The sequence below is a fragment of the Embiotoca jacksoni genome, unplaced genomic scaffold, assembly GCF_022577435.1.
Source record: "Embiotoca jacksoni isolate LCO1_2020_lvr unplaced genomic scaffold, fEmbJac1.0.p SCAF_51, whole genome shotgun sequence".
Taxonomy (NCBI): Eukaryota; Metazoa; Chordata; class Actinopteri; family Embiotocidae; genus Embiotoca; species Embiotoca jacksoni.
This window is the reverse complement of record NW_027185405.1, coordinates 1,627,101-1,653,317: the sequence shown is the minus strand read 5'-3', so window position 1 is coordinate 1,653,317 and position 26,217 is coordinate 1,627,101. Positions and strand designations below refer to the sequence as shown.

Below are 26,217 nucleotides of genomic sequence, written 5' to 3'. Positions count from 1 at the left end.
TTTCTTTTGTCCAGATAACAGAAGCGTTAACGTGGGAAGTTCTCGTGTCTGTTTTTAGACTTCGGCGACTGTCGAAGAAACGAGCAACAACGAGGCGGACGAAGGTGAAGCTGGGAAAACCCCGAGATCTGCTAAACGCAAACACGATGACGACCCAGGTCTGTGTTATTCTGTCTTTATGAAGTACGCGATACGTTTGCAGGTACATTTGCATTATGGGCACAAGATAATGTCATCATTCATTGGTCAAAGGTCATCGTGACTTCACTTCCATCCCTCTTTTGAAAGCAGAATCTAAAGAACATCTTTAGGTAATTTTTCTCAAATTTGGCACAAGCGTTCCCTCAGGTTTTGGCCGTCAAAGGTCACCGTGTCTTTATGTCCGTCCTTTATTTTCGTGAAGGCGTTATCGAAGGAATTTACTTCAGATTTGGCAGCTTTGTTATGAAATCAAATTCCCTTTTGGTAGCTGCATCCTTACGGACCCGGGGAAGGTTTTAGTTTGGATGCGAGTCTGAAGCTTTCTTTGATTCCTTGTTTCAGAGTGTGAGAACTTTGTGACGGTAGATGAGGTGGGAGAGGTTGAAGAGGAGGAGAAAGAGGAAGTGATGCCGACCAGGATGAGAGGCCAAGCAGCCAAGAGAACCAGACAGACACCCGGTAAACACAAACACAGCTGGATCTGAAACAACAATCACGCCAAGGCTCCAAGACGTGAAACTTAATTTAATCATTTTAATTCATTGTCCTCTGCCGCAGTGAGAAAATCCACGAGAGGGAAAAAAGTGAGCTCGGCCGATGAGGCAGAAAAAGAAAAGGAAGCTCCTGTTTCACTCGATTCCTCCTCTTCAGTGGACAAAGACCCGTCGGCAGCGCCGAGTGACGAGCAGCCGGACCTCCACAGGACCGAGGTCGAAGCAGAGAACCAGGCCGACCTCCGTGTGGACTCTTCTGGGCAGCAGCAGCAGCCCGAGTGTCCCGAGAACCAGACACTGGAAGGATGTGTGGAGGAAGGAGAGGAGGAGAAGGAGGAGAGAGGTATCATGTTTTCGGGTTTTTCTTCATTTTTAACCCTTCGTCCGATACTCGTAAACACAACATCACAGGAACAGCGCAAACCTTCACTTTCAGTCAAAGATGGGCTGATTAGATTTTAATGGTCTGAACTATAAACTTGTGTTAAAGTCCTTCAAAGTCTTCCCCACATAGAAGTCTGCACAGACATGGATGTAAACTTAAGTTGAACTTGTTGGCATACAACCACGAGGTGGTCTTTCAAGTTGCCTGAAACATGTTAAAATTCACCCGTCTTTTTAAAATGATTTTCATTACAGATGATTGCAAATTAATTTTCCACAGACAATTGATCAATCTGTCAATAAACTGCCTGGAAACAATAAATAAAAGGTGGCTGCTTTATTAAAAATATTCATCATTACAGAAATGACAAAAGCAGCAAATTGAGACATTTCCAAAGCTTCAACACGAGAACATTTGTCATATTTGCTTGTAAATTACTGAATCAGTTATTTGAATAGTTGAGGACTAAATGATTTATTGAATCCTTCTGTCTTCTGCAGTCGTCTGTAAACGGGGGGCGGAGCTTGTTGGACCTGAAGCGAAGCGATCTCGGTCTCAGTCTCCTTGTGTCGCTGCCGATTTCAAACTGCCGCCGTTCGTCCCCAACAGCCCCCTCGGTGAGAGACTCAGACACATCATACAAACAAAAACTTTATTATTGAATGTTTTATGACTTCCCTCATATTGCTGTCGCTGCTTCTCTTCAGGTCGGGAGTTCGTGGTGCCCAAATCGGGATATTTCTGTAGTCTGTGCTCGGTTTTCTACCTGAACGAGAGCACCGCTAAGGACCTCCACTGCAGCAGCCAGAGACACTACGACAACCTGCAGGTACACAAACACCTACACAACATTAAACAAACACCTACACAACATTAAACACACACAAACACCTACACAACATTAAACACACACAAACACCTGCTTTTCCTCACATTGTTTGTTTTCTACCTCCTTCCTCTTTCAGAAACATTACCAGAAGCTTCAACAGAAACCTTCAAGAACGTCGACGCAAAATTCTGAAAAATCTGTTTCGGATTCATCGCGACTTTAACTTCTGATTATTGTTTTTTTTAATTTAAAATGTGGAAAAGTTAAAGCTGGATGAATGAAATGTCTACGTGTTGAACCAATGCAGAGTTGTTAACTTGACAATAAGCCATCATGGTCACAGTGGCTTAGAAAATACACCACTATTGCTGTCTGGCACCTTTTTTTTTAATGTAAATAATACATCCTCTATGATAAATATGAGCTTTTTTTGTTCCTATTAAACTCCCTCCCGTTCTGTAGCGTCGGTGCCTTCTCTGCCTACTGTTGTGCTGTTATATTGCATCACTTGTGTCTTGGGAAAAACCAGGAACATGAGACGTAAAGTTTGAGATCGCACAGAATTTCAAAGGCTCAGATTAGCTGTAAACAAAGCTTTATTAGCCATGCTAATGCCAGTATATGCAACACAAGTTGCATTAGCAAGTTTGCAAGGAATGAGTGAGTTTTTTTTTTCTCACTGCGATAATGTTTGTTTCGTGTTGTTTTGGGATTTTGTTTCTCAGAAAAATTTACACAAAACATTCATTCTACAGTGAGTCCTGACTACACAGGCGGAAAACAGCTTTTTCTTCACTATCATTATTGTTTAATAAATTTCACCTGGAAATCAGGACTGTTTTGGTTCCTTTAACATGAAAAGTACCCGACGTATATTGACAGTTTACATTATCATTAATTCATGCATAGAAAAAGGTCAGTTTTGTTCCTCGGTTTTTGTTCCCGTCGGGACTTCGCTGCCTCGACTTTAAACATGGGTCCAAAATGTTAAATTATTTGTTTTGGCTTTTTGTTTTTGTAGAATTTGTTTTTAAAACCTTAGTGTTTGATGTTTTCTGATTAATTAATTTGAATAAAAAGGTTTTTATCAGTTTGAAAATTGTCATGTTGTGAAGCTTAATTTTTCCATTAAAGGTGAATGAATGAAGGTCCTGAAATGGAAGATTCATATTAATGGTAAAAGAAAAAAAAGCTGGCCACAGCTGAACACTTTATAGAAGGTTATATATCTTGTACATTACATTCATTTTCATAGAACTGGAGAAGAATATGTCTGGTTAATACAAACCTACAGACGGGAGGCGCAGAGCACTTTCCAAACATAGTCTTTGTTCCTTACCTTAAAAAGCTTTAACTTCATAGATAGATAGATAGATAGATAGAATGATAGATAGATAGATAGATAGATAGATAGACAGACAGACAGATAGATAGATAGATAGATAGATAGACAGATAGACAGACAGATAGACAGACAGACAGACAGACAGACAGACAGACAGACAGATAGATAGATAGATAGATAGATAGATAGACAGACAGATAGATAGATAGATAGATAGATAGATAATAGATAGATAGATAGATAGACAGATAGATAGATAGATAGATAGATAGATAGATAGATAGATAGACGGGGGGCGGGGGGGGCAGCAGAGGTATTTGGGAGGTGTGTGTGGAGGAGACATGAGGGCGGTGAACTAAGCCTGTTGAAGAAACATCAGTTCATCAAACACCTATCAATGGTGGTGGATAGGAGCTAATCACATTAATTAAAGTATTGTACTCAAGTACACTTTTTAGATAATTGTACTTTTGTTGAGTAATCCTATTTTATGCCTCTTAAAACTTCCAACTCAAAAGCATTTCAGAGAAAAATGGTAGATTTTACTGTTACGTTCACTTGAGAGCTCCAAAGAGATTAATATTCCCCCTTAAAAAAAAAATAAATAAATAAATAAATAAAAAAAGGATAACAACTTTCCCCCTCTTTTACCACTGCAATCGGTCAACTCATTTGAACACGGCAGAGGGCTCGTTCATTCTCTCAACCTTCGTGCTTTTACTTTGAAGGCTCGCCGTCCAAAACCGGAAGCCGCGCAGTTCCAAGTCAGGTGACGCGCGCTTCACGAGCCTCCGGTCGCCAGCTGAAGAAGCTAACGGCGAAGAAGAGAAACCCGAGTTTGAGTCGAAGCAACACGCGAGCAACGAACGGTACGTAACTAAACGTTGCTGTTAAAACAACAACAACAACAACAACAACACAGAGCTGCGGACTTTTATTTCCAGTCGCTGTTCTCGGTGCTTGTCGACCTACAACCGTCCTTTACCGTCAGTTTAGAAACGGGCCCGCCGACGGCTAGCACGGCCGTGAACACGGTCCAGTCCTCGGCTCACTGGTTGGTGTTTTCCCGCTTGTGTCCTTTTGTTAAACGAAGAAAAAACGTCTCTCAGGGGTGTTATATGCGTCAAGCACATTTCCTAACATTTACACATCATATATATATATAATATATTATAAGAGGTCGTGACGTTACACTCATTTTCTCATGAAGCCAATTCGCGATTATTTTAAAGATTTTTTTATTTTATTTTATTTTTTTTACAGATTTTGTTCCCTTTTGTTTATTTATTTATTTTTTTTTTTTTTAAATGTGTTGTATTTCCGTAAAGCTTTGCTGGGTTTGTGTTTCATTGCTGTGAAACCCTCTGGCTGCCAACAACAAACACTTCATCTGGAAGTCAGCTGTCACTTCATAATTCACTGATTTGCAATTATTTGAGCATCGTTGTCATCGCCCTCCATAATTATCAGAATCACCTCCATTTCATATTTTACAAAAAAAAAAAAAAAAAAAAAGCAGCTGGATGAAACCAACAATTGTCTGAATTTTCAACCGGTTTTTCCCATGTTCGAGGTTTCGGCCGGTGAATGACGTCATCTCGTCCAACTTCCTCTGGTGCTGGGACGCCAGTGGAGATTTAGCGCCACCAACTGTTCACGTGTTTGTTAACTGTTTAACCTTTTTTTTAAAAAAAAAAATGTATTACTTTTTATCTGTTCAACTAACGTCGCGGATAGTTACAAGGCCGACGGCCACAACCAATAAATGTCTCTTCTTCATAAGGTGTTTGTCTATTACTACGATATTATTCAGGCGTTTACTATAATAGTGGCGCAAAAATGAACGAAAGACAAATAAGTTGCTCATTGTATGACAATTTATCGTTAACTTAATTGTCATGATTGTGACAGGGCGAACCACGTTGAGGTCAGCACGCTATCGGTCCGTGTAGAAGTCCTCTAATTTCCAATTATATCCATATAAAGTATCCGACTGTTGTGATGAAGTTGATTTAAGTACTGTTGATATTAAAGGTGCCCTACTTTGAACTTTTCTGGTGTTTTATTTGAAGTCTTGATATCCGTAAGAAGACCATTTTTTTTTCAATCCCCGTCTCGTTGTACATCTCTGGAGCTCCATCAACAACCGGCTGTCTTGAGGCATATTTACATCAGCTGCACACACCCAGACCAACCGGCCTCGAGTGTGTCTAACTTCACTTATCCCTAATTTGCGTTAATAATTGCGATTGCGTGGTTGCGATATCCTGGAGGGTCTGTTTAGTTCGACTCCCTTTCACCACCAGCATTATGCAAACTTATTTATTGTGATTTTCTGAAATGGAAATTGATGGTAAATTTTGCACTTTACTCGTCCATCCACTGGTCACAGAAAAACATGAGTTTGTCTCTGTTTTCATTGTTCCCTGTTTTCTCTCTCTTATTTGTCCTTTTATGGTTTTGCCACCTGTGTTGTGTTTTTGCAAGTGAAGTCCAGGAAGTGATATTGAAGGAATGAACACCTGCCCGAAGGCACCGCGGTGGGAAAATCAAGACGAGACCTGCCAGACGATGGGTTTCACCCTTCGGAGAAGCTGACGCCTCGTCCTGTTAAATAACCTCTTTCTTTCTTTGTTGTTGTTTTTGTTTTTTTACTTTTCAGCTTTTCATTGCTTTTGAAGAGTTGTGCCCCATCTCCTGCTCCCGGGCCCCTATCGAGCCCCCTAGTAGGAGGGCTCGCGGGGAGCTCTTCTTCCAGCACTTCTTCTCCGTACGTACCCACGACGCCCGCGTCCCCGACCGCTGCGGCCATCCATCTCCTGAATCTTCTGAAGATCGCTAACACCATGTCCCATCCCCTGTACAACCCCTACGTCCCTGGGAACCAAAGTTCCACCCAGCAACAGTCTGGACTCTCCAGAGTTCAGGCAGATCGGGACCCTCGGAGGACTTCTCAACACTTTGGTCCCGCCTCCAGCTTCAACGTTGCTGGAGTTTCCTCTGCACCTCCGGCCAACTCTGGGGGAACAATCCCATCACTGCTGGATCTGCCGATGAACTACGCGCCCCAACAGAGTAGAGCCATAACGGACAAAGACATAGAGAGGTCTGTCGACATGCATATTAGCAGAGCCAGGGAGGAGGTGAGGCATCAGCCTGTCGGCCAGGGCTCTCCCTTTACCAGCACCCAAAGAGACACGTTTCCTTCTTCCACCGCCGGGGCGACCTCCTATCCGATGTCGTCGGCCTCTCAACCACACCGATACTATGATGTTGAAAGGGGCGGTAGCTCCTCGGACTGGTTGCCAAACTACAAAAGGACAACCGAGGACGATTCCTCGAAATTCTATTCATCGTCTGCTTCATCGAGCTTTCCAAGCGGTGGTGACGGTAGGTTTAGTGCCTCCGGGGAAAGACAACGTGATATGCAATCCATTCCGGGTTTAGGTGATTATTCCTATCAAGAGCCAGAAAAACCTCCGGCTGCCGACTCCAGTCGTCCTAAGCACACTGAGGAATCGGCTTCTAACATCCTTCTGCACTTTGGACTTGAAAAAGAGGACTTGCAGCATCTCATCTCTTTCCCTGAAGACCAGATCACACCTGACAACCTGCCTTTCATCTTGCGCCAGATCCGCGTTCTGAAGACCAAAAACGCTGCAACTGAAGTGCAGTCCAAACCCTACCCAGAACCCAAACCCCCCACAAGTCTGAGTGGAATGGACATATTCAGTGGTTCTGGACGGGCAGGGATGAGCCAGGATGAAATATCGACGGCGATTCTCCAACCAAGTAAAGTGATTGACTACGGACATACTAGCAAATACACTGGAGGAGTTGGGGATGAGATAGGAAGGACCGGTGGGAGTCGAGCCAACAGTGGTGGAAGTAGAAGTATGTTGCCGATGGACACTTATGACAGCAGCAGCCGGAGCAGAGAACCACTGCAACAAAGTCTGACGGAGGTGAAGAGCAGTGCTTTGGGTTCGTCACGTGACCAGGGCGGCTCGGTTACCAGTTTCAGCTCTCCGTACAGTTCAATACAAAGTTCTGTGGCTCCTCCAAGCGGCGATCCATCCAAACGATCGCAGACCCAACCAAACCAGACGTTACAATCAATCCTCACCTCTTTGTCTCTGTCAAAGATAGACACGGACATGAGACTTCTCAAGCCTGAAGTCTCCAAACTCCTTCCTTCGAAAGGACCGGAGCCCGATGGACAGTCCACGTCAAAAACCCAACCGTCGTGCACCATAGTTGGTGGTTTGCAATCTGGCCGACAGGGCGTCGTGCTCTATGACAGTAAGGTTACCAGTTACACCAAGGATAAGACTAAAAGTCATGGACAAGAGTCAAGGTTTGCTGAGCCAATGAAAAAGCAGCAGGAGCAGACACAGCAGCGGCATACGCAGCAGCAAAGGATGCACCAGCGGCAGACGCAGCGGCAGACGCAGCGGCAGATGCAGCGGCAGACGCAGCGGCAGACGCAGCGGCAGACGCAGCAACAGACGCAGCAAATGATGCAGCAGCAACAGACGCAGCAACAGGCGCAGCGGCAGACGCAGCAAATGATGCAGCAGCAACAGACGCAGCAACAGGCGCAGCGGCAGACGCAGCAAATGATGCAGACGCAGCAGCAAATGATGCAGCAGCAGACGCAGCAGCAACAGATGCAGCAAAACATGCCGAAGCAGCAGCAACAGACGACGCATGCGATGCAGAAGCAGCCAGTACCACAGTTGGAACAAGCTTTGCTGCAAATGTTGTCTGCCGCAAAACCAGTTCATCCACTTCCCTACATGGCCAACATCGCAGCCTCACGTCCCGGTCTCCATCCAATGTTTCTCCCCGGTGGTCCTCGCCCCATCGTTCTTCCTCGAGCTCCACTTACATCATATCCCGGCCTGATGAACTTTCTTGAAATGCAGCGGCCGAACACGGTGCCGGTCTCCAAGAATGTGCCGGTGCCGTCCATGATGCACGACTACGCTGCAACGACACCGAGAGTGTTTCCGCACACCTGTTCACTATGTAACAAAGTGTGTTCTCATATCAAGGTGAGTGGAAGACGGCACTCGGATCTCTCACTGAGATCTTTAATTAAATGTCATAAATTTCTCAATGATTTTTTTTTTTTTTTTTGTAATTTGAAAGCACTAAAAGGTTTTTCATTTTAAAAAAGCTCCAAGGGTAATATTTATTATACATATTTATGACATGATATAAAATGAGAATCCAACTTTTGAGTCGATTGTTGAAAGTTGAGTCAACGGTTGTGACGAGGAAGAATCTGCCGAACTCCCATTTTTCATGTGTTAATGTAATTTGCTCGTACAAATACGAGCCACCATCATACTTTATGCACCACGCAAGCAGCAGGGTGGGATATTATTCTTTATTAGTTGGTTTTTGGCCGTCTCCCTTTGCTGTTTTTCCTTCCTTTGGCTCCTCGGAGAAGAACCACCAGCCTCCCGTTTTCCCCAATTCCCACCTCTTCCCACCTCCCACTCCTTTTGCGATTGTTTCAGGTTCTGTCTTTTTGTCTTGTTCCAAACCTCCCCTCTGCCGAGATGACCTTCACCATCTTCAGGAAACTTTTGGTGCCACGCAAGACAGACGAGCCAATAATGGCAGAATCCAGAGCCCAAGAAGACCTTTTTATTTATTCATTTGTTGTTGTTGTTGTTCCCAACAGTGTGACTGCTGTATTTGTTATATTTCATGATCAAGACTCTTTACCCTTAAGCTCATGCTGTCAACTAATTTGAATGTGACTAAAGGAATTTGCTTATTACACGCTTATAAGCTTGTTTTGCTTATAAGCTTGTTTTGCTTATAGTCCATCATACAAGCTCAGTTTGAGCTTAATGTGACCGCGCTTCTAACTTGTCAGGGGAAATACCTTTTCAATATCTAATGAACTTTTAAAATTGCCGAGAAGTTTGATTAAAAACCTGTTGCGAAACAATCACAAAAATGGCAGATGAGCCATTGAAGTTGATTTAAATTCGTGATGCCAATGAGGCCGATTTAAACGTTTGTATGTTGCTCCGCCTACCAGGATTGGATCGCCCACCAGAATACCAGCCTTCACCTTGAGAACTGCAAACTCCTCCGCACACGGTCAGTCTTTCAAAGATTTTGATGCTGAGACTCGTTGGTTGATAATTACTATCTTCTGGGCGGCACCCCTGGGGACTCCCGGACAGAACAAGAATTTCTAGTGCTTGAACTTCTGCCTTTAGATTGTCTGTTCCTGATGTAAAGCAACTCAACAATCTGCAGAAGTAGAGCATGAACATGAGCAATGAGCCATGTAGCTTGAACTTCCATTTGTTGGGATGCCAGTGGAACTTCTTTTATGGTTGATGAATTCTTTGTGAATTGGTTCCTTGAGGTACCTTCCTCTGTTGTTATAGTCTGCTGAAACCGTACAATTGCTTCAACCTAAATGCAGAACTCCTCGGCTTTTGTTGCTGTTTTAATTTATGCGGTTGCATTTTTTTTCCAGGTACCCAGAGTGGGATGGTGAGGTTGTACCATTGTCAAGGTAAATTTCCTCATCTTGAGATAAACGACAGCAGCTTTGAACCGGTGCCCTCCTGGTCTTTGCAAGCTTTCTGTTACTATTATTCATCTGGGCTTTTATTGTTCATTTTTTTAGAGCTTCAGGTAACAATGCCAAGCCCTCACCCTCAACTTCCACCCAGACTTCCCAGCATCGTCAACAAAAGACCAGGCATGAGAGCCGTTCTCGCTCTCACAGCCCCTGCCACGACTACAGCTCGGAGGGTTGCAGGGTCAAACGGAGTAGCCGGTCCTCTTCCAACACTGACAGCCCCAGTCGCCACCACCGGTCAGCTTGTAAAAGGGACAAACGGAGAAGCCCATCAAGATCACCGCTCAGCTCCAGATACAGTCGCAGGTATGTCACACGTACATAAATGAGAAATACCAACCAAACCTATGAGATACACTCACCAATAGATTATGAAATGACAAAGTATGTTCCTGCAGAATATTAAAACATTCACATCAATGCTCTCTTTTTGTATCAGAAATATTGCTGGTAAATATTGTTTTGCCATTTATTTTGTCCATGCTTGCATTAGGTCTCGGTCTCAGTCTCAGTCTGCCCAATACGACCCCTCTTCTTCCTCCCGTCATCGATCACGTTCGAGGAGCCGCGAGAAACAATCGTCGCCGAGGAGGAGGGATGAGAAGCGATCGTCGCCGAGGGGGAGGGATGGGAAACGACCGTCGCCGAGGATGAGGGATGGGAAACGACCGTCGCCGGGGAGGAGCGATGGGAAACGACCGTCGCCGGGGAGGAGCGATGGGAAACGACCGTCGCCGGGGAGGAGCGATGGGAAACGATCGTCGCCGGGGAGGAGCGATGGGAAACGACCGTCGCCGGGGAGGAGCGATGGGAAACGATCGTCGCCGGGGAGGAGCGATGGGAAACGACCGTCGCCGGGGAGGAGCGATGGGAAACGACCGTCGTCGGGGAGGAGCGATGGGAAACGACCGTCGCCGGGGAGGAGCCGGGAGCGACGGTCCTCACCGAGGAGGAGAGATGAGAAACGGTCCTCACCGAGGACGAGAGATGAGAAACGCTCGTCCACCGAGAGGTCGAGTCCTCAACGAAAGAGGTCGAACAGCGCCGAGCGACTGGCCAAGAAACTGATGGAAACACCAGGTTTGAAAAACATTCTTCAACCTTCAAAATGTAAGATATGTTTGATTTATTGTCAAAATTGTGTCCCAGTAGTTTCTCTCTGTAGTTCTGTAATTGGTCATATTTACCAACGTTGACTCTCTTTGGTGTCTCTGTCTCTCTAGCTGTCCAGTCTCTGTCAAAACAGTCTGACCTGGAGGCCGTGGTGAAAACTCTGGCTCCTGCCTTACTGGCCGAGTTGGCCAAGATGAAATCATCAGCGTCCTGTGATGCCACTTCGTCGCCCTCCTCCGACACTGAGGCAAGTTCCTCCAATAATTAGTGTTCATTTATCGGGAACATTTGCCAACAGACATTTGAGGATTTCTTTCCTCCTCCCCTTTTGTGGCCATTTTAAGAAAACAGTTCCAGTCGTCTTATCATGGCAAAGTTTACATTTGGTCTAAGTTTGTGTTTTTGTCTCTTTTATTTTGCTCAGACTAGTAAATCTTCATCTGCGACCGAAGTGATGCTACAAGGGATTAATAGTAGTCTCTCTCACGGTGACGTGATTTCCGCTGTGGAGCACTTTGGGAAAACCAAGTCAGTTGTAGTGTATCGGTCGAGAAAAGAGGTACGTATAGAGACAGAGTGTGTTTCTAAATGCATTATACACATTCTAAGTCTTCACTTTAACATGATAAGTTTTGCCCTTTTGTAGGATGCCTTTATCTCGAGTATCTCTGTAGGAACATCATGAATATCACTAACAAGGCAATCTTTAAACCATTCAGGCCTACTGAAAGGTCCGGGGAGTTGTAGTAATCCAAAGCTTATGTGCACATGTAGGCAAAGGTGTGTTTCGAGAAAGAGGAAGATGCTGAGAAACTGAAGAGCAAAAAGAGCCTCGACATCAAGGGAATGCCTGTGACTGTTGTCAAAGACAAGGTATTAAACCTTTTTCTGTCTTTCTGTGTCTGTCCCTGGGAAATATGCAGTACATGCAGTCGTGGATAAATTTGTTGGTACCCTTACACAAAAACAGAAAAAAAGGGTGCCAACAAATTCATCCACAACTGACTTAACATGAACTGCTGCTGCTGCTGTTGTGTGGTCACACTGTCAATAATCAAATTCATCTAAAAATAAGTCTCGTTTACAGGATGCTGTTTCTCAGAAGCCTCTTCCAGCTGTTGCAAAGGAGCAAGAGAAGCTTCCTCAGGAGTAAGATCTATTTCACATGGATTACTCTTATTAACAGTGGTGGAGGTTTCATCTTGTTTTTGACAAAATCTTATCATTCATTTTTCATTTCTGTGTCCCCAGTGGGTGAAACATTTTGAGATTTTCAATTGCAAAATGTACCATTCTTGTTATATTGACTGGAGGCCAAAAATATACAGTCCCAAAATATTTGTCATACAATTTTGTTTTAGAAGTAGATTACACTTTTCTCGTGGTTCGTAAAACCTTTGAAGAATAGTGTCATCTTACAGTGAAGAAAATATCAAAACACTCTTCTTCTAACTCTCTTTTTCACAGAAAACTGGACACGTCCAGCGTCTCCACACCTGAAACGCTTGAATCCACGTCCACTGAAAAGGTTGTTCACCCTCCGCTCAAAATGCCTTCATCCATGGCAGCCAAAGATGTCACCAAAGCAAAAGTCTTGGTTTTGAAATTGAAAAAGATCTCAACCAAGCAGGAACTCAAAACGGCAAAAACAGGCGGCGTGGATGCAAAAGAGGACGTGAAATCGGCCGCGGTGCAAAAAGAAGGTTCGACGCTCTCAGAGTCCAAGAAGTCCGAAGGTGCAGAAAAGCAGTCGACCGAAGACGCTGCTGAAACGGAGTCAACAGCTGCTCTGACGGACGGGGAGGTGATCCAAAAGCACCTGCATCAAGAAGAAATCGGTTAGTAATACAAGAAATGTATAAATCTCTGCACTTGATCATAATTCCTATTTCCCTGTGTTTCACACTGCCAAGGCGATATATCGGGATCCATTCAACATCGTGGCGGTGTCACAGTTCTACCGGTTCCGGTTCTACTCGGTGAAGCCACCGTGCTTGAGCGGTCCACAGTGTGCTGCCGGAGCGTCCAGACCTTTGACCGGTCGTCTGTGTGCCTGTCATTCAGGGTGCACTTGTAAAAATGTGCCGTGCACTGGGATTTAAATCCAGGGCTGAATTTATTTCCTTGTGGATTTTGTGTTTAAAAACATCAGTTTTATTACTTTTCTAAAATGCTTTCCTTGTATTTTGTTGGTGCAGCTCCACCACTGGCAGAAACGTCTCTGCCGGACAGCGAGGAGATCGTTCCAACAACAAAATCTGACATTCCGCAGGGCAGCGATTCACCATTTTGGGTTCCCATGACAACCGCCCCCTTCATGTTCTCCACCATGTCTCCTTGTTTCAACATCCCCGGTAGGAGTCAAATCTGGAAACCGAGTTTAACTGCTAAAAAATAACATGTTGACAATAAGTGACTGTGATTAATTGACTGTTCGTTGGACTCCTAGATTATCTGACGGTCGGGGGAACAGAGGACATTGAGGTGAGCCCATTTTTCATTTCAGTTTTAATTTCTTACCTCCCCCCATGAGGTTGTGTTGTTGTTTGTCAGCAGAATTACAGACAAACTATCGGCCCAATTTTTATAAAAACTTGGTGGAAGAGTGTAGCACGGTTTAGAGAAGAACCTATTCCATTGTGGAGTGGATCCAAATCACCAGATCCAAATACTGAATGCCATACTTCCTAAAGTCCAGTCTTTAACTTTTGACGTTGACCCTTGCGTCCAATCAGAAAGCCCACCATCGAGCTTCTGCGTTCAACACGGTCATGCTGACCGGTCTGCCAGACGGAAACTACAAATACGAGGACGTGGCTAAGCTGGTGTGGCGTTATTTCCCCAACCAGACTCTTCAGTCTCTGTACTACAACGTGACGGTCCTGACACTGCAGAGGAGGGTAAGGAGGCAAAGACTCAATTGTATTAAGTACGTTTTTTTTGACTTGAATTCAACCGTCGTGACACTTTTCCTTGATGTTTCCTCTCCTTCCTCCAGGCCTTTGTGTATTTCAGCAGCTGGGACGTGTGCTGCGATTTTGTCCGAGATCACATCAGAAATCCTGTTTCTGTCAGAGGCTGCACGCTTAAAGTCCACTTGGTCTTAGAGGACATGCATCCTGGATCCAGTGAGGTATAGAAACCGTGGAAATATCGTCAGAATATCATCGTATTTGTACTTTAAAAAAACTGAAAGTCCATGTGTTGTAATGTTTCTGCAGGACGTCATGTACAGGTCTCTGATGAAATGGAGCAACGCTGTGAGTTATTAACCACCTTTTTATACCTGTTGTCAAGTAAAAAGCAGCTTTCTTTTGGATTCCCTGATCACAAACACCAACCGTTGATTATTTCTCAGCATGTTTCCGAGCGAGAGTCTCTGGAGGAGCGGCTGCTGTGCGTGGAGATCTCCGAGGCGTCCGTGAACCTCGTCATGCTGGTCGTGAAGGTGGTGGCGTCCATCGCTCCCTTTGTCAGCTTCCTGCCGCTCGCCAACAGGGTACGACGATACGAACACGTTACATTTTTCACATTTAAGTGTGCAGTGAACGGACTCGTCAGAAATTCTGCGGGTTTTCTAAATTCTGCTATTTATCAAAAAAATTATGTCATAGAAAAAAATAGTTAATAATATTTTCTTTGCTTCAACCAGCTATCAGTTATCTGACACTAAACGTGGTCCCGGTCACGTCAATTTATTTTATTACATTACTATTAATTGTTATTATTATATCCAACAGATATAATGTAATATACAAAAATGTGACATTAAACAAAATCCTGTAATTGATAACTGATTTTAGACTTAATTATTCCCACCAGTCTGCTGAGATATGTCGAGCAGCACGGTCCTGACAGAGGTGTTAGAATTCATTCTGCATGCTATTAAAAGGATTTGTCATGTAATTTGGTTCGCTATTGAAAATAACTCAAGAAATCAGGATTCTTCTGGTTTGTTGCATTTCTTTTGTCATTGTCTTCATTTTTTTTTTTTCTTCCATGTCTGTCTTTCTACCTCAGATATGCATTGAGATGAGTGAATCCAGTGGTGTAACACAACTGGTGGAGAACACTGGCTCACCCAACTTTGTATCTACGAACGAAGCTTGGTACGAGTTTCCAAAATTAGAGATAAATGATGAGATAGTTTCTCGCAAAAGTAGTTCCCCACTTAGTTTTTATGAAAGTGAGCTTCCTCTGTTTTTATTATTTATCTGTCCAACTTCTTTTTTCTACTCTGCAGGAGTAAAGTTCAACGTATTGAAACGTGAGTGTCTCTCTTTGTTCTCTCTCAAGTTCAGAGTGAAACTATGTTTGCAAATTCACGTCTCTAATCAGCGTGATGAGTGCTGCGACCCACGAGGTCACGCTTGAATGCAGAGAACCATTTTATGAGAACAATCTAGTTTTAACTGGGAACTAACAATGTGTTTCTGCTTTTAATTTCAGTTTGAAGAGTCTGAAACGGCGTCTACAAGACAGTGAGCCAACAATACAACTTGCATGTGAAGTGCAGCCTTCCTCTGAACCTTCTGAAAATGAGGCTCTACCTGCTTTGCAAACCGGAGCTCCTGCTGAACCAGCACCTTCTGCTGGATCCAACATTTCTGAATCCTCAACAGCCGGACCAAGTGACACAGCAACGACACCGGGAGCTGATATCGCCGCGGACTCCACCACGGCTCCTAAACAAAGTGTGGATGTAAAGGAAGCAGAAGTAGTGAAAGATGACTCACCGACAACTTCAGTCACCGCCGCTGATGGAAACACCGTCCCTGCTGCCTCCAGCTTTGCTCTGTCAGCTGCTGGTCAGGTCAAGTTGGAGGAAAAGGCTGCGGAGCTTCCTCACATCAACGAGGACATTTTGAAAAGCATTGCAGAAGCGGTTCACCAGCACAGGCTCACACGGGGAGGCAGGACTCAGAGCAAAGAGGTGAGGTCTGCCTTCAATCTCCTTCAGCAGCTGAATCGCTCTCAAAAACATTTTTTAAAAATAACATTCTTGCTACGGCACATTTTACAAATGAATGATACTGATATGGAATAGTAATAATCCATAAAAGCTGATTCTCTATTTTTTTATATTTGTTTTTTTTAGAACCTCAGCAAAAGCAACACAACCTCCAGAAATGTACAGGATAAAGAAAAGAGAAAGGTAAATGTGTGGGGTTTTCCCTCCTAATCCTCCCAATCCTCACTTCAAACATTTTTCTACACTTATGAAATCAGACTTCCAGCCGCTGACGGTGATATTTTGTAGAATTTGCCTCCCATAAACAACTGTAGTTATTCTGCTTCAGAGATTGTTCTTTGCTCTCCGTACAGGGTCAACAAGATTTTAGCAATTTCAACTTGGAGGACTTTGTCACTGTTGATGAAATTTGCGATGACACTGAAGACGTGGTACACCAAAGCTCATCTTCATCTCAGCAGTCCTCCAGTGGAAAAAGAGAATCTGCTGGCAAACGGATCTCAACAAGGTCGTCGAAAGACTCCAAGAGTTCAGCCTCTTCTTCTTCTTCTTCTTCATCCTCCTCCTCTTGCCCATCTAAGTCCACTAGGGCCTCCGTGAAAAGCAGCTCGACCTCTGTGTCACAGCATAAAGACTCATCTGAACCCACCGACTCCCAAACCAAACCCTCATCCTCTGCTGGAGTCAGTAAGACCTCTGCCGCCTCCTCTCCTCTGTCTGTTGAAACTTCTTCCTCCCCCGGACAAAAAACACATCCGAGCAAGACCAAGTCTCCTGTCAGAGCATCGCATACTTCATCCTCAGGTTGTAGGACCCGCTCGTCAAAGGTGGCATCGGCCGAAGCCGTCCAGACATCAGTGGAGACTCAGCACTCCCAGAGAGAAGCAAAGCCCGCAGAGAGTGCAGTGACAAAGTCTGACCACAAGGTGTCAGCAGAGCGCATTGCTGCAAAAACTGTTGAGTCAGAGACGAAAACAGAAACATTATCAGAAATGAATCCACCTGCACAGAGTCTGGAGATTGATCTTAAGGACCAGACACTCAAGGAGATGAAGAAAAACAAAGGAAAGGAAAAGGAAGATATTGCCAAACACACACAGGACAATGAAAATGATCAAATCCTTGATTCACTCAATGATCAAATGAAGGAAAAGATGAATGATGGGAACCAAGATGGCAACACTGAAAGACTTGAACCTGAGAGAGGCCAGAGTTTGAATGAAGGAGGCTCGCAGGTCTTGGACAGTGTTGACGATGAAGACAAACAGGAGTCCAGTGAAATGGACGCTTCTTTCCAAGTGCGAGACGGTGTTACACAAGACCAAGCAGCTACAGTTCAAGAGGACGGTCATCTGGTTGAAGATGAAGCTTCTGCAGTAAAGCAGCTGCCTGAGGACGTGAAAGAAAAAGGAACCAAGAAGAGCGACGACAGACCAAACAGGAAGAGTTGCCCGAGGACCAGAACATCTCAGAAAGACAAAAAGAGTGAAGAGGACACTGAGGTGCTCGTAGGTTCTTTTGAAGACGAACCGGTTCAAGATGCTGCCGCCACAGAAAGGTCAAGTCGAAGAAGAACTGTCCGAGGAAACAAAGAGGATAAAAGGACTCTGAATCTCACAGAAGTGTCTGAAAAACCGGGTGATGAAGAGGAGGCTACTTATGAGATTTTAGACTCCGTCGAGGACGAGGTCGCCACAGACGAACCGACCGTCACCACGAGATCTACCAGAGGAAGACGGGAAAGAACGACCAAGAAAGATGCTTCGAATGAGAAAATGAAGAAAGACGAAACCCCGACAAGGAGGCACCCCGAACTAAACCAGGAGAAAACTCCAAAGACCGCAGAGAAAAAATCTCCAAAAGACGGCACACCAACAAAGGTGGAGGCGGCCAATGAAATATTAGACTCTGTGGAGGACGATGAGCCCGCAACAATAGAAAAACCAAGAAGAGGAAGACTGAAGAAAGGCATGACGACTAAAAAACAAACCATAGCATCGAAGAAGGAGGACACGTCCGGTAAAGTGTCCGAGGAAGAAGAAGCAATGTATCAGATTCTGGACTCTGTTGAGGACGAGACGGTTGACGACCAGCCTCCCACAGACCGGTCCAAGAGCACCAGGAACGCAACGCTTTCTAAAGCTGAGGATGGAAAAACAATGAAAAGCAGCACTTCACCCAAGAATGAGAAGGAAGAGCTGATGTTTCAGATTATAGATTCTCACGGAAACACTCAAACTAAAGAGGAGATGAAAGAAACGGAAGTGTCCGGCGAAAGGACGGTGAAAGACGAGGCGGCAGTTAAAAAGGAAGACGCGCTAACACGTGGCACCGCGGCTTCGGAAACGTCCGAACACGAAGACGTCGAGAAGGAAAGTCGGCATCAGAAAGCGGAAAATGTAGAGAAGCAAACTGATGATTCGTCTGCTGCTGAAGGGTCCGGCACAGAAATGAACGAAAGGACGTCCGAGATGGCGTCTCTGGACGAGACGGTCAAAAAGGAGGAGGAAGAAAACGCGGAGCAAATCACCGCGGAGGTCCGCCCATTCAGCCGGGAGAGCCAATCAGCGGACTCCTTAAACCCAACGGTGAGGTTGAGATTCAATCACCTGCAGCATCTGTTTCTCTTTCGTGGGTAAATGTTGTCCAGATAATTGATGCTGAAGATCTCGTGCGTCTGTTTTCAGACTTCGGCGACTGAAGACAACCCGGACGAAGAGGAAGCTGAGAAAAGCACGAGATCTGCTAAACGCAAACATGAAGAAGACGCAGGTGAATGATGAATGGAAAGATTTCTTGAAGGTTCAAAATGACTTTTTAGGGCCCGAGCACCGAGATGTTGGTCGTTCTTCTTCTTACGTAAAGTGATTTTCCTTTTTGGAGGCTTTATCATATTCAAAAACTCATGAAAGTGGAAACACATTTGTATACCGGCGAAAAATTTAGTATTCTAGTGGAGTCTCGAGTGGGCGCGGCCAAACGGCTCGAGAGCGCCCCCTACAGAGATGCCCCGGCGGCCACATTTACCTAAATTCATGAAATCCGGTGGACACGTGTATCACACCTGGACGCACAAAAAAGTTACATTGCACCGTTACGTCAACTCGGCAGGAAGTCCACCATTTTGATTTTAGTCGCCATTTTGGGCAATTCTGACACGTTGTACTTTGTCGAACTCCTCCGAGGGATTTTGTCAGACCGACTTGAATTTAGTTTCTATGGATAGAAAACATGTTTGGGATTAAATCTTCTTAAAATAATTCGTTTTCATCGATGTGTGTGCCCGTAAGAGGCGGCCATTTTGAGCGTCTCGCCATGAAACTACGAGTTGCTTTAAATCTTATGTACATGGACCGACCTTCTCCAAACATCACAGGTATGATAACAGCCCCGCCCTGAAGACCCCTGTGGGGTAATATTCGCTCATAGCCGTAGCGCCCCCTGTTGGCCACTGGAAATGACAATTTTCATACTTTCACATTCTACGTCGAGCTGGTTGATCCCATGAACCTAAAGTCGTGTCACAATAACCGAAACATGTAGTTGATGATATATTGAGACATTCGTTTGACTTTGTTAATGGGTGTCGCCGTGACGATGCGGCAAAGTTTGATGTCTCGCCGTGACACAGGAAGTTGATGTTTAAGGTCAAAAGATGCTTGAAACCTCACGAAACGTTTGACATACATCCAGCTTGGTGAGACGATACATCTGATGTGTTTTGCGAGTGGGCGTGGCCAAACGGCTCCCTCGCCGTGACACAGGAAGTTGATGTTTAAGGTCAACGGATGCTTGAAACCTCACAAAACGTGCGACATACATCCGGCGTGGTGAGACCATACATTAGGTTAGGTAGTTACTTTATTAATTCCCAAGGGTAAATTTTTTTCGCGACAGCAGCATACAGGAAAACAAAATAATAAAAAGCAATAAAATAACAGTAAAAAATATTAAATATAAAATGCACAGTATATACAGTACAGTGTATATATATATATATATATATATATATATATATATATATATATATTTTATATACAAACAACCAAGAAACACAGACAACAGTGCTATTGTTGTGTGATGGATTTTGCCAGAGGTGAGTTATTGTACAGTCTTATTGCAGTGCTTATTGCATTATATACCTGTTTTGCGAGAAGCGGGGATACGTGGTCCCTCGCGCGCTGCATGTCGGGGAGGCGGCGCGCTGGAGTGCGAGGGCCCGTACATCACTGCTTGTTATTTGTTCTATCAGTACCAGGTTTTATTGAGAAAACAGTTCACATTTGAAGTCATTTCAGGTGAATGGCAGCTGAGGCTCATGGGTATTGTGCTATTATGTAATATTGAGATGTGAGTCTGTTTTCTGGTTTTAGAGGAGAGCGTGAACTCTGTGACGGTAGAGGAGGTGGGAGAGGAGGAGGAAAAGGAAGTGGTAACGACCAGGACGAAAGGCCGACCCAAGAGGAGACCCAGAAAGACCCCCGGTAACTAAACGCTGCTGCATCTGCAGCACCATCACGCACCAACTGTAAAACACAACAACTCCGTTCATTTATTGTTCTAATTGCAGCGAGAAAATCTACGAGAGGGAAAAAAGTGAGCGCAGCTGACGAGGAAGAAGAAGAAGAAGAAGAAGAAGAAGAAGATAAGGAAGCTCCTGTTTCACTCGATTCCTCCTCTTCAGTGGACAAAGACCCGTCGGCAGCGCCGAGTGACGAGCAGCCGGACCTCCACAGGACCGAGGTCGAAGCAGAGAACCAGGCCGACCTCCGTGTGGACTCTTCTGGGCAGCAGCAGCAGCCCGAGTGTCCCGAGAACCAGACACTGGAAGGATGTGTGGAGGAAGGAGAGGAGGAGAAGGAGGGATGGAGCGACACTAGAGGTACAGGGAGCTAGGATTTACACCAAGCTTTTATCTAGACCATTAAAATGGATGTTTTTCAGTCGTCCATCCATCGAACCGTTCGTCCAAACTCATAAAAACAACGTCTCTGGAACGGCTCGAGGAACTTTGGCACAAAGTGATTTAAGCCATTTGAGAAGCTTTATCAAGAGAACATTTTGAATTTTTGCTTAGAAAATGAAGGAATCGGTTAACGAAAGTTTCCTCAAATGATTTATTGAATCCTTCTGTCTTCTGCAGTCGTCTGTAAACGGGGGGCGGAGCTTGTTGGACCTGAAGCGAAGCGATCTCGGTCTCAGTCTCCTTGTGTCGCTGCCGATTTCAAACTGCCGCCGTTCGTCCCCAACAGCCCCCTCGGTGAGAGACTCAGACACATCATACAAACAAAAACTTTATTATTGAATGTTTTATGACTTCCCTCATATTGCTGTCGCTGCTTCTCTTCAGGTCAGGAGTTCGTGGCCGGTAGATGGGGGTATTTCTGTAGTCTGTGCTCGGTTTTCTACCTGAACGAGAGCACCGCTAAGGACCTCCACTGCAGCAGCCAGAGACACTACGACAACCTGCAGGTACACAAACACCTACACAACATTAAACAAACACCTACACAACATTAAACACAAACACCTACACAACATTAAACACAAACACCTACACAACATTAAACACCTACACAACATTAAACACACACCTACACAACATTAAACACAAACGCCTACACAACATTAAACACAAACACCTACACAACATTAAACACACACCTACACAACATTAAACACAAACACCTACACAACATTAAACACACACCTACACAACATTAAACACACACCTACACAACATTAAACACACACCTACACAACATTAAACACACACCTACACAACATTAAACACACACCTACACAACATTAAACACAAACACCTACACAACATTAAACACAAACACCTACACAACATTAAACACAAACACCTACACAACATTAAACACAAACACCTACACAACATTAAACACAAACACCTACACAACATTAAACACACACAAAAACCTACACAACATTAAACACAAACACCTACACAACATTAAACACACACCTACACAACATTAAACACAAACACCTACACAACATTAAACACAAACACCTACACAACATTAAACACAAACACCTACACAACATTAAACACAAACACCTACACAACATTAAACACAAACACCTACACAACATTAAACACAAACACCTACACAACATTAAACACACACAAACACCTACACAACATTAAACACAAACACCTACACAACATTAAACACACACCTACACAACATTAAACACACACCTACACAACATTAAACACAAACACCTACACAACATTAAACACAAACACCTACACAACATTAAACACAAACACCTACATAACATTAAACACAAACACCTACACAACATTAAACACAAACACCTACACAACATTAAACACAAACACCTACACAACATTAAACAAACACCTACACAACATTAAACACAAACACCTACATAACATTAAACAAACACCTACATAACATTAAACACAAACACCTACACAACATTAAACAAACACCTACACAACATTAAACACAAACACCTACACAACATTAAACACAAACACCTACACAACATTAAACACAAACACCTACACAACATTAAACACAAACACCTACATAACATTAAACAAACACCTACACAACATTAAACACAAACACCTACACAACATTAAACAAACACCTACACAACATTAAACACAAACACCTACACAACATTAAACAAACACCTACATAACATTAAACACAAACACCTACATAACATTAAACAAACACCTACACAACATTAAACACAAACACCTACACAACATTAAACAAACACCTACACAACATTAAACACAAACACCTACACAACATTAAACAAACACCTACACAACATTAAACAAACACCTACATAACATTAAACACAAACACCTACACAACATTAAACAAACACCTACATAACATTAAACACAAACACCTACACAACATTAAACAAACACCTACACAACATTAAACACAAACACCTACACAACATTAAACACAAACACCTACATAACATTAAACAAACACCTACACAACATTAAACACAAACACCTACACAACATTAAACAAACACCTACACAACATTAAACACAAACACCTACACAACATTAAACAAACACCTACACAACATTAAACACAAACACCTACACAACATTAAACACAAACACCTACACAACATTAAACACAAACACCTACACAACATTAAACACAAACACCTACATAACATTAAACAAACACCTACACAACATTAAACACAAACACCTACACAACATTAAACAAACACCTACATAACATTAAACACACACCTACACAACATTAAACACAAACACCTACACAACATTAAACACAAACACCTACACAACATTAAACACAAACACCTACACAACATTAAACACAAACACCTACATAACATTAAACAAACACCTACACAACATTAAACACAAACACCTACACAACATTAAACAAACACCTACACAACATTAAACACAAACACCTACACAACATTAAACAAACACCTACATAACATTAAACACAAACACCTACACAACATTAAACACAAACACCTACATAACATTAAACAAACACCTACACAACATTAAACACAAACACCTACACAACATTAAACAAACACCTACATAACATTAAACACAAACACCTACACAACATTAAACAAACACCTACACAACATTAAACACAAACACCTACACAACATTAAACAAACACCTACACAACATTAAACACAAACACCTACACAACATTAAACACAAACACCTACACAACATTAAACACAAACACCTACACAACATTAAACAAACACCTACACAACATTAAACACAAACACCTACACAACATTAAACAAACACCTACATAACATTAAACACAAACACCTACACAACATTAAACACAAACACCTACACAACATTAAACAAACACCTACACAACATTAAACACAAACACCTACACAACATTAAACACAAACACCTACACAACATTAAACACAAACACCTACACAACATTAAACAAACACCTACACAACATTAAACACAAACACCTACATAACATTAAACAAACACCTACACAACATTAAACACAAACACCTACACAACATTAAACAAACACCTACATAACATTAAACACAAACACCTACACAACATTAAACACAAACACCTACATAACATTAAACAAACACCTACATAACATTAAACACAAACACCTACACAACATTAAACACAAACACCTACACAACATTAAACAAACACCTACATAACATTAAACACAAACACCTACACAACATTAAACACAAACGCCTACACAACATTAAACACAAACGCCTACACAACATTAAACACAAACACCTACACAACATTAAACACAAACACCTACACAACATTAAACAAACACCTACACAACATTAAACACAAACACCTACACAACATTAAACACAAACACCTACACAACATTAAACACAAACACCTACACAACATTAAACAAACACCTACACAACATTAAACACAAACACCTACACAACATTAAACACAAACACCTACACAACATTAAACACAAACACCTACACAACATTAAACACACACACCTACACAACATTAAACACACACACCTACACAACATTAAACAAACACCTACACAACATTAAACACAAACACCTACACAACATTAAACACACACCTACACAACATTAAACACAAACACCTACACAACATTAAACACAAACACCTACACAACATTAAACACAAACACCTACACAACATTAAACACAAACACCTACACAACATTAAACACAAACACCTACGTAACATTAAACACAAACACCTACACAACATTAAACACAAACACCTACACAACATTAAACACAAACACCTACACAACATTAAACACAAACACCTACACAACATTAAACAAACACCTACATAACATTAAACACAAACACCTACACAACATTAAACACAAACACCTACACAACATTAAACACAAACACCTACACAACATTAAACACAAACACCTACACAACATTAAACACAAACACCTACACAACATTAAACACAAACACCTACACAACATTAAACAAACACCTACACAACATTAAACACAAACACCTACACAACATTAAACACAAACACCTACACAACATTAAACACAAACACCTACACAACATTAAACACAAACACCTACACAACATTAAACACAAACACCTACACAACATTAAACACAAACACCTACACAACATTAAACACAAACACCTACACAACATTAAACACACACAAACACCTGCTTTTCCTCACATTGTTTGTTTTCTACCTCCTTCCTCTTTCAGAAACATTACCAGAAGCTTCAACAGAAACCTTCAAGAACGTCGACGCAAAATTCTGAAGAATCTGTTTCGGATTCATCGCGACTTTAACTTCTGATTATTGTTTTTTAAATGTAAAAAAACTGGATGAATGAAATGACTGTGTCGAACCAATGTAGAGATGTTAACTTCACAATTATATATGTTTAATAAACCATCATGGTTTATAGTGGCTTAGAAAATAAACTAATTTCTGTCTGATACCTTTTTTCATGTGAGTTGTAGCTTCTTCCTCTTCTGTAAGTTTTGTTTTTCACTCCACAGCTTTGCTACCTTCTCAAACCTGAAGAGGGTACCATCACGCACCAACTGTAAAACACAACAACTCCGTTCATTTATTGTTCTAATTGCAGCGAGAAATTCAGAGAGAAATTAAATTCTCGGTCAAGCTGTTGAAGCTTTTTCTCAGTTGGCGGCCTTGTAGGGAGTTTGCTTCCATATCATCACATTTTCCTTTCGTTTGAAAAGTTTGGTTTTGTCGGTGAGTGTTACATTGCTTCGCTAATCTAAAAGCCTCATTCAAATTTATAGACGCGTTTTACTGCAGTGAATTTTCTTAAGTCAGCAGGTTAGTGGTTAAAACATCTAACGCGTACTTGACGTTAACGAGTTAATGTGAGCTGGATACATATCAACAAAACATTATTTTTTAATTACCTTTAAATACGTGGAGTTACCCATTTTTTGACTGCCACAGTTTTTGCTGATATAATGTGTAAATTGATGGTTTTGTTTGTCACTCCTCTCGTCTTGCGTTTTGCAGGCTCGCTGCCGGTCAGACAGCAGCAGGACCTCACGATGTTACGTTAAAGAAAATCAGCACTCTGCTTACTCTGGTTTTTTGGTTTTGCAAAAGTCCACCTGGTCTCTACTATATCCTCCCACTGCTTATGGCACAT

The 26,217-nt window shown here is 42.8% G+C and overlaps 2 protein-coding genes and 1 long non-coding RNA gene across 7 annotated transcripts in view; 2 read left to right on the top strand and 1 right to left on the bottom strand.

Annotated features, from left to right (window-relative positions):
• The window catches only part of LOC138211906 (uncharacterized), a 38,254-nt gene extending 35,246 nt beyond the window's left edge, over positions 1 to 3,008 (top strand). For all 5 annotated transcript variants that reach the window (XM_069172094.1, XM_069172095.1, XM_069172097.1 and 2 more), the window contains 6 exons: positions 59 to 158; positions 544 to 660; positions 760 to 1,038; positions 1,581 to 1,697; positions 1,788 to 1,909; positions 2,046 to 3,008. In XM_069172094.1, coding sequence (XP_069028195.1) covers positions 59 to 158; positions 544 to 660; positions 760 to 1,038; positions 1,581 to 1,697; positions 1,788 to 1,909; positions 2,046 to 2,132 — 822 coding nt within the window. In that variant the 3' untranslated portion in view covers positions 2,133 to 3,008. The remainder of the gene's footprint in view (positions 1 to 58; positions 159 to 543; positions 661 to 759; positions 1,039 to 1,580; positions 1,698 to 1,787; positions 1,910 to 2,045) is intronic.
• Positions 3,009 to 4,037: 1,029 nt separating this feature from the next.
• On the top strand, positions 4,038 to 25,526 carry LOC138211907 (zinc finger protein 638-like). Its single transcript, XM_069172098.1, has 28 exons — positions 4,038 to 4,123; positions 5,917 to 8,311; positions 9,316 to 9,377; positions 9,766 to 9,804; positions 9,919 to 10,179; positions 10,367 to 10,953; positions 11,097 to 11,233; positions 11,411 to 11,545; positions 11,761 to 11,859; positions 12,074 to 12,135; positions 12,454 to 12,824; positions 13,185 to 13,340; positions 13,436 to 13,470; positions 13,722 to 13,886; positions 13,985 to 14,119; positions 14,208 to 14,246; positions 14,345 to 14,485; positions 15,007 to 15,095; positions 15,230 to 15,253; positions 15,436 to 15,919; positions 16,085 to 16,141; positions 16,312 to 18,546; positions 18,646 to 18,730; positions 20,332 to 20,442; positions 20,529 to 20,840; positions 21,102 to 21,218; positions 21,309 to 21,430; positions 25,283 to 25,526. Exons 2-28 carry the CDS (start codon positions 6,101 to 6,103, stop codon positions 25,367 to 25,369), a joined length of 8,358 nt encoding a protein of 2,785 aa, XP_069028199.1. The 5' UTR covers positions 4,038 to 4,123; positions 5,917 to 6,100; the 3' UTR covers positions 25,370 to 25,526.
• On the bottom strand, positions 21,922 to 22,770 carry LOC138211908 (uncharacterized). The gene is made up of 4 exons (XR_011179373.1): positions 22,751 to 22,770; positions 22,567 to 22,658; positions 22,335 to 22,426; positions 21,922 to 21,974 (listed from the first exon to the last, which is right to left on the bottom strand). It is a non-coding gene; the product is annotated as an uncharacterized lncRNA (long non-coding RNA).
• Positions 25,527 to 26,217: the final 691 nt, after the last annotated feature.

Coding starts and splice junctions, on each gene's coding strand:
- LOC138211907 (XM_069172098.1), top strand. CDS start 6,101: ATGTCCCATCCCCTGTACAACCCCTACGTCCCTGGGAACCAAAGTTCC. Junction 11,234..11,410: donor CGCCCTCCTCCGACACTGAG/GCAAGTTCCTCC, acceptor TATTTTGCTCAG/ACTAGTAAATCTTCATCTGC. Junction 15,254..15,435: donor AAAGTTCAACGTATTGAAAC/GTGAGTGTCTCT, acceptor TTTTAATTTCAG/TTTGAAGAGTCTGAAACGGC.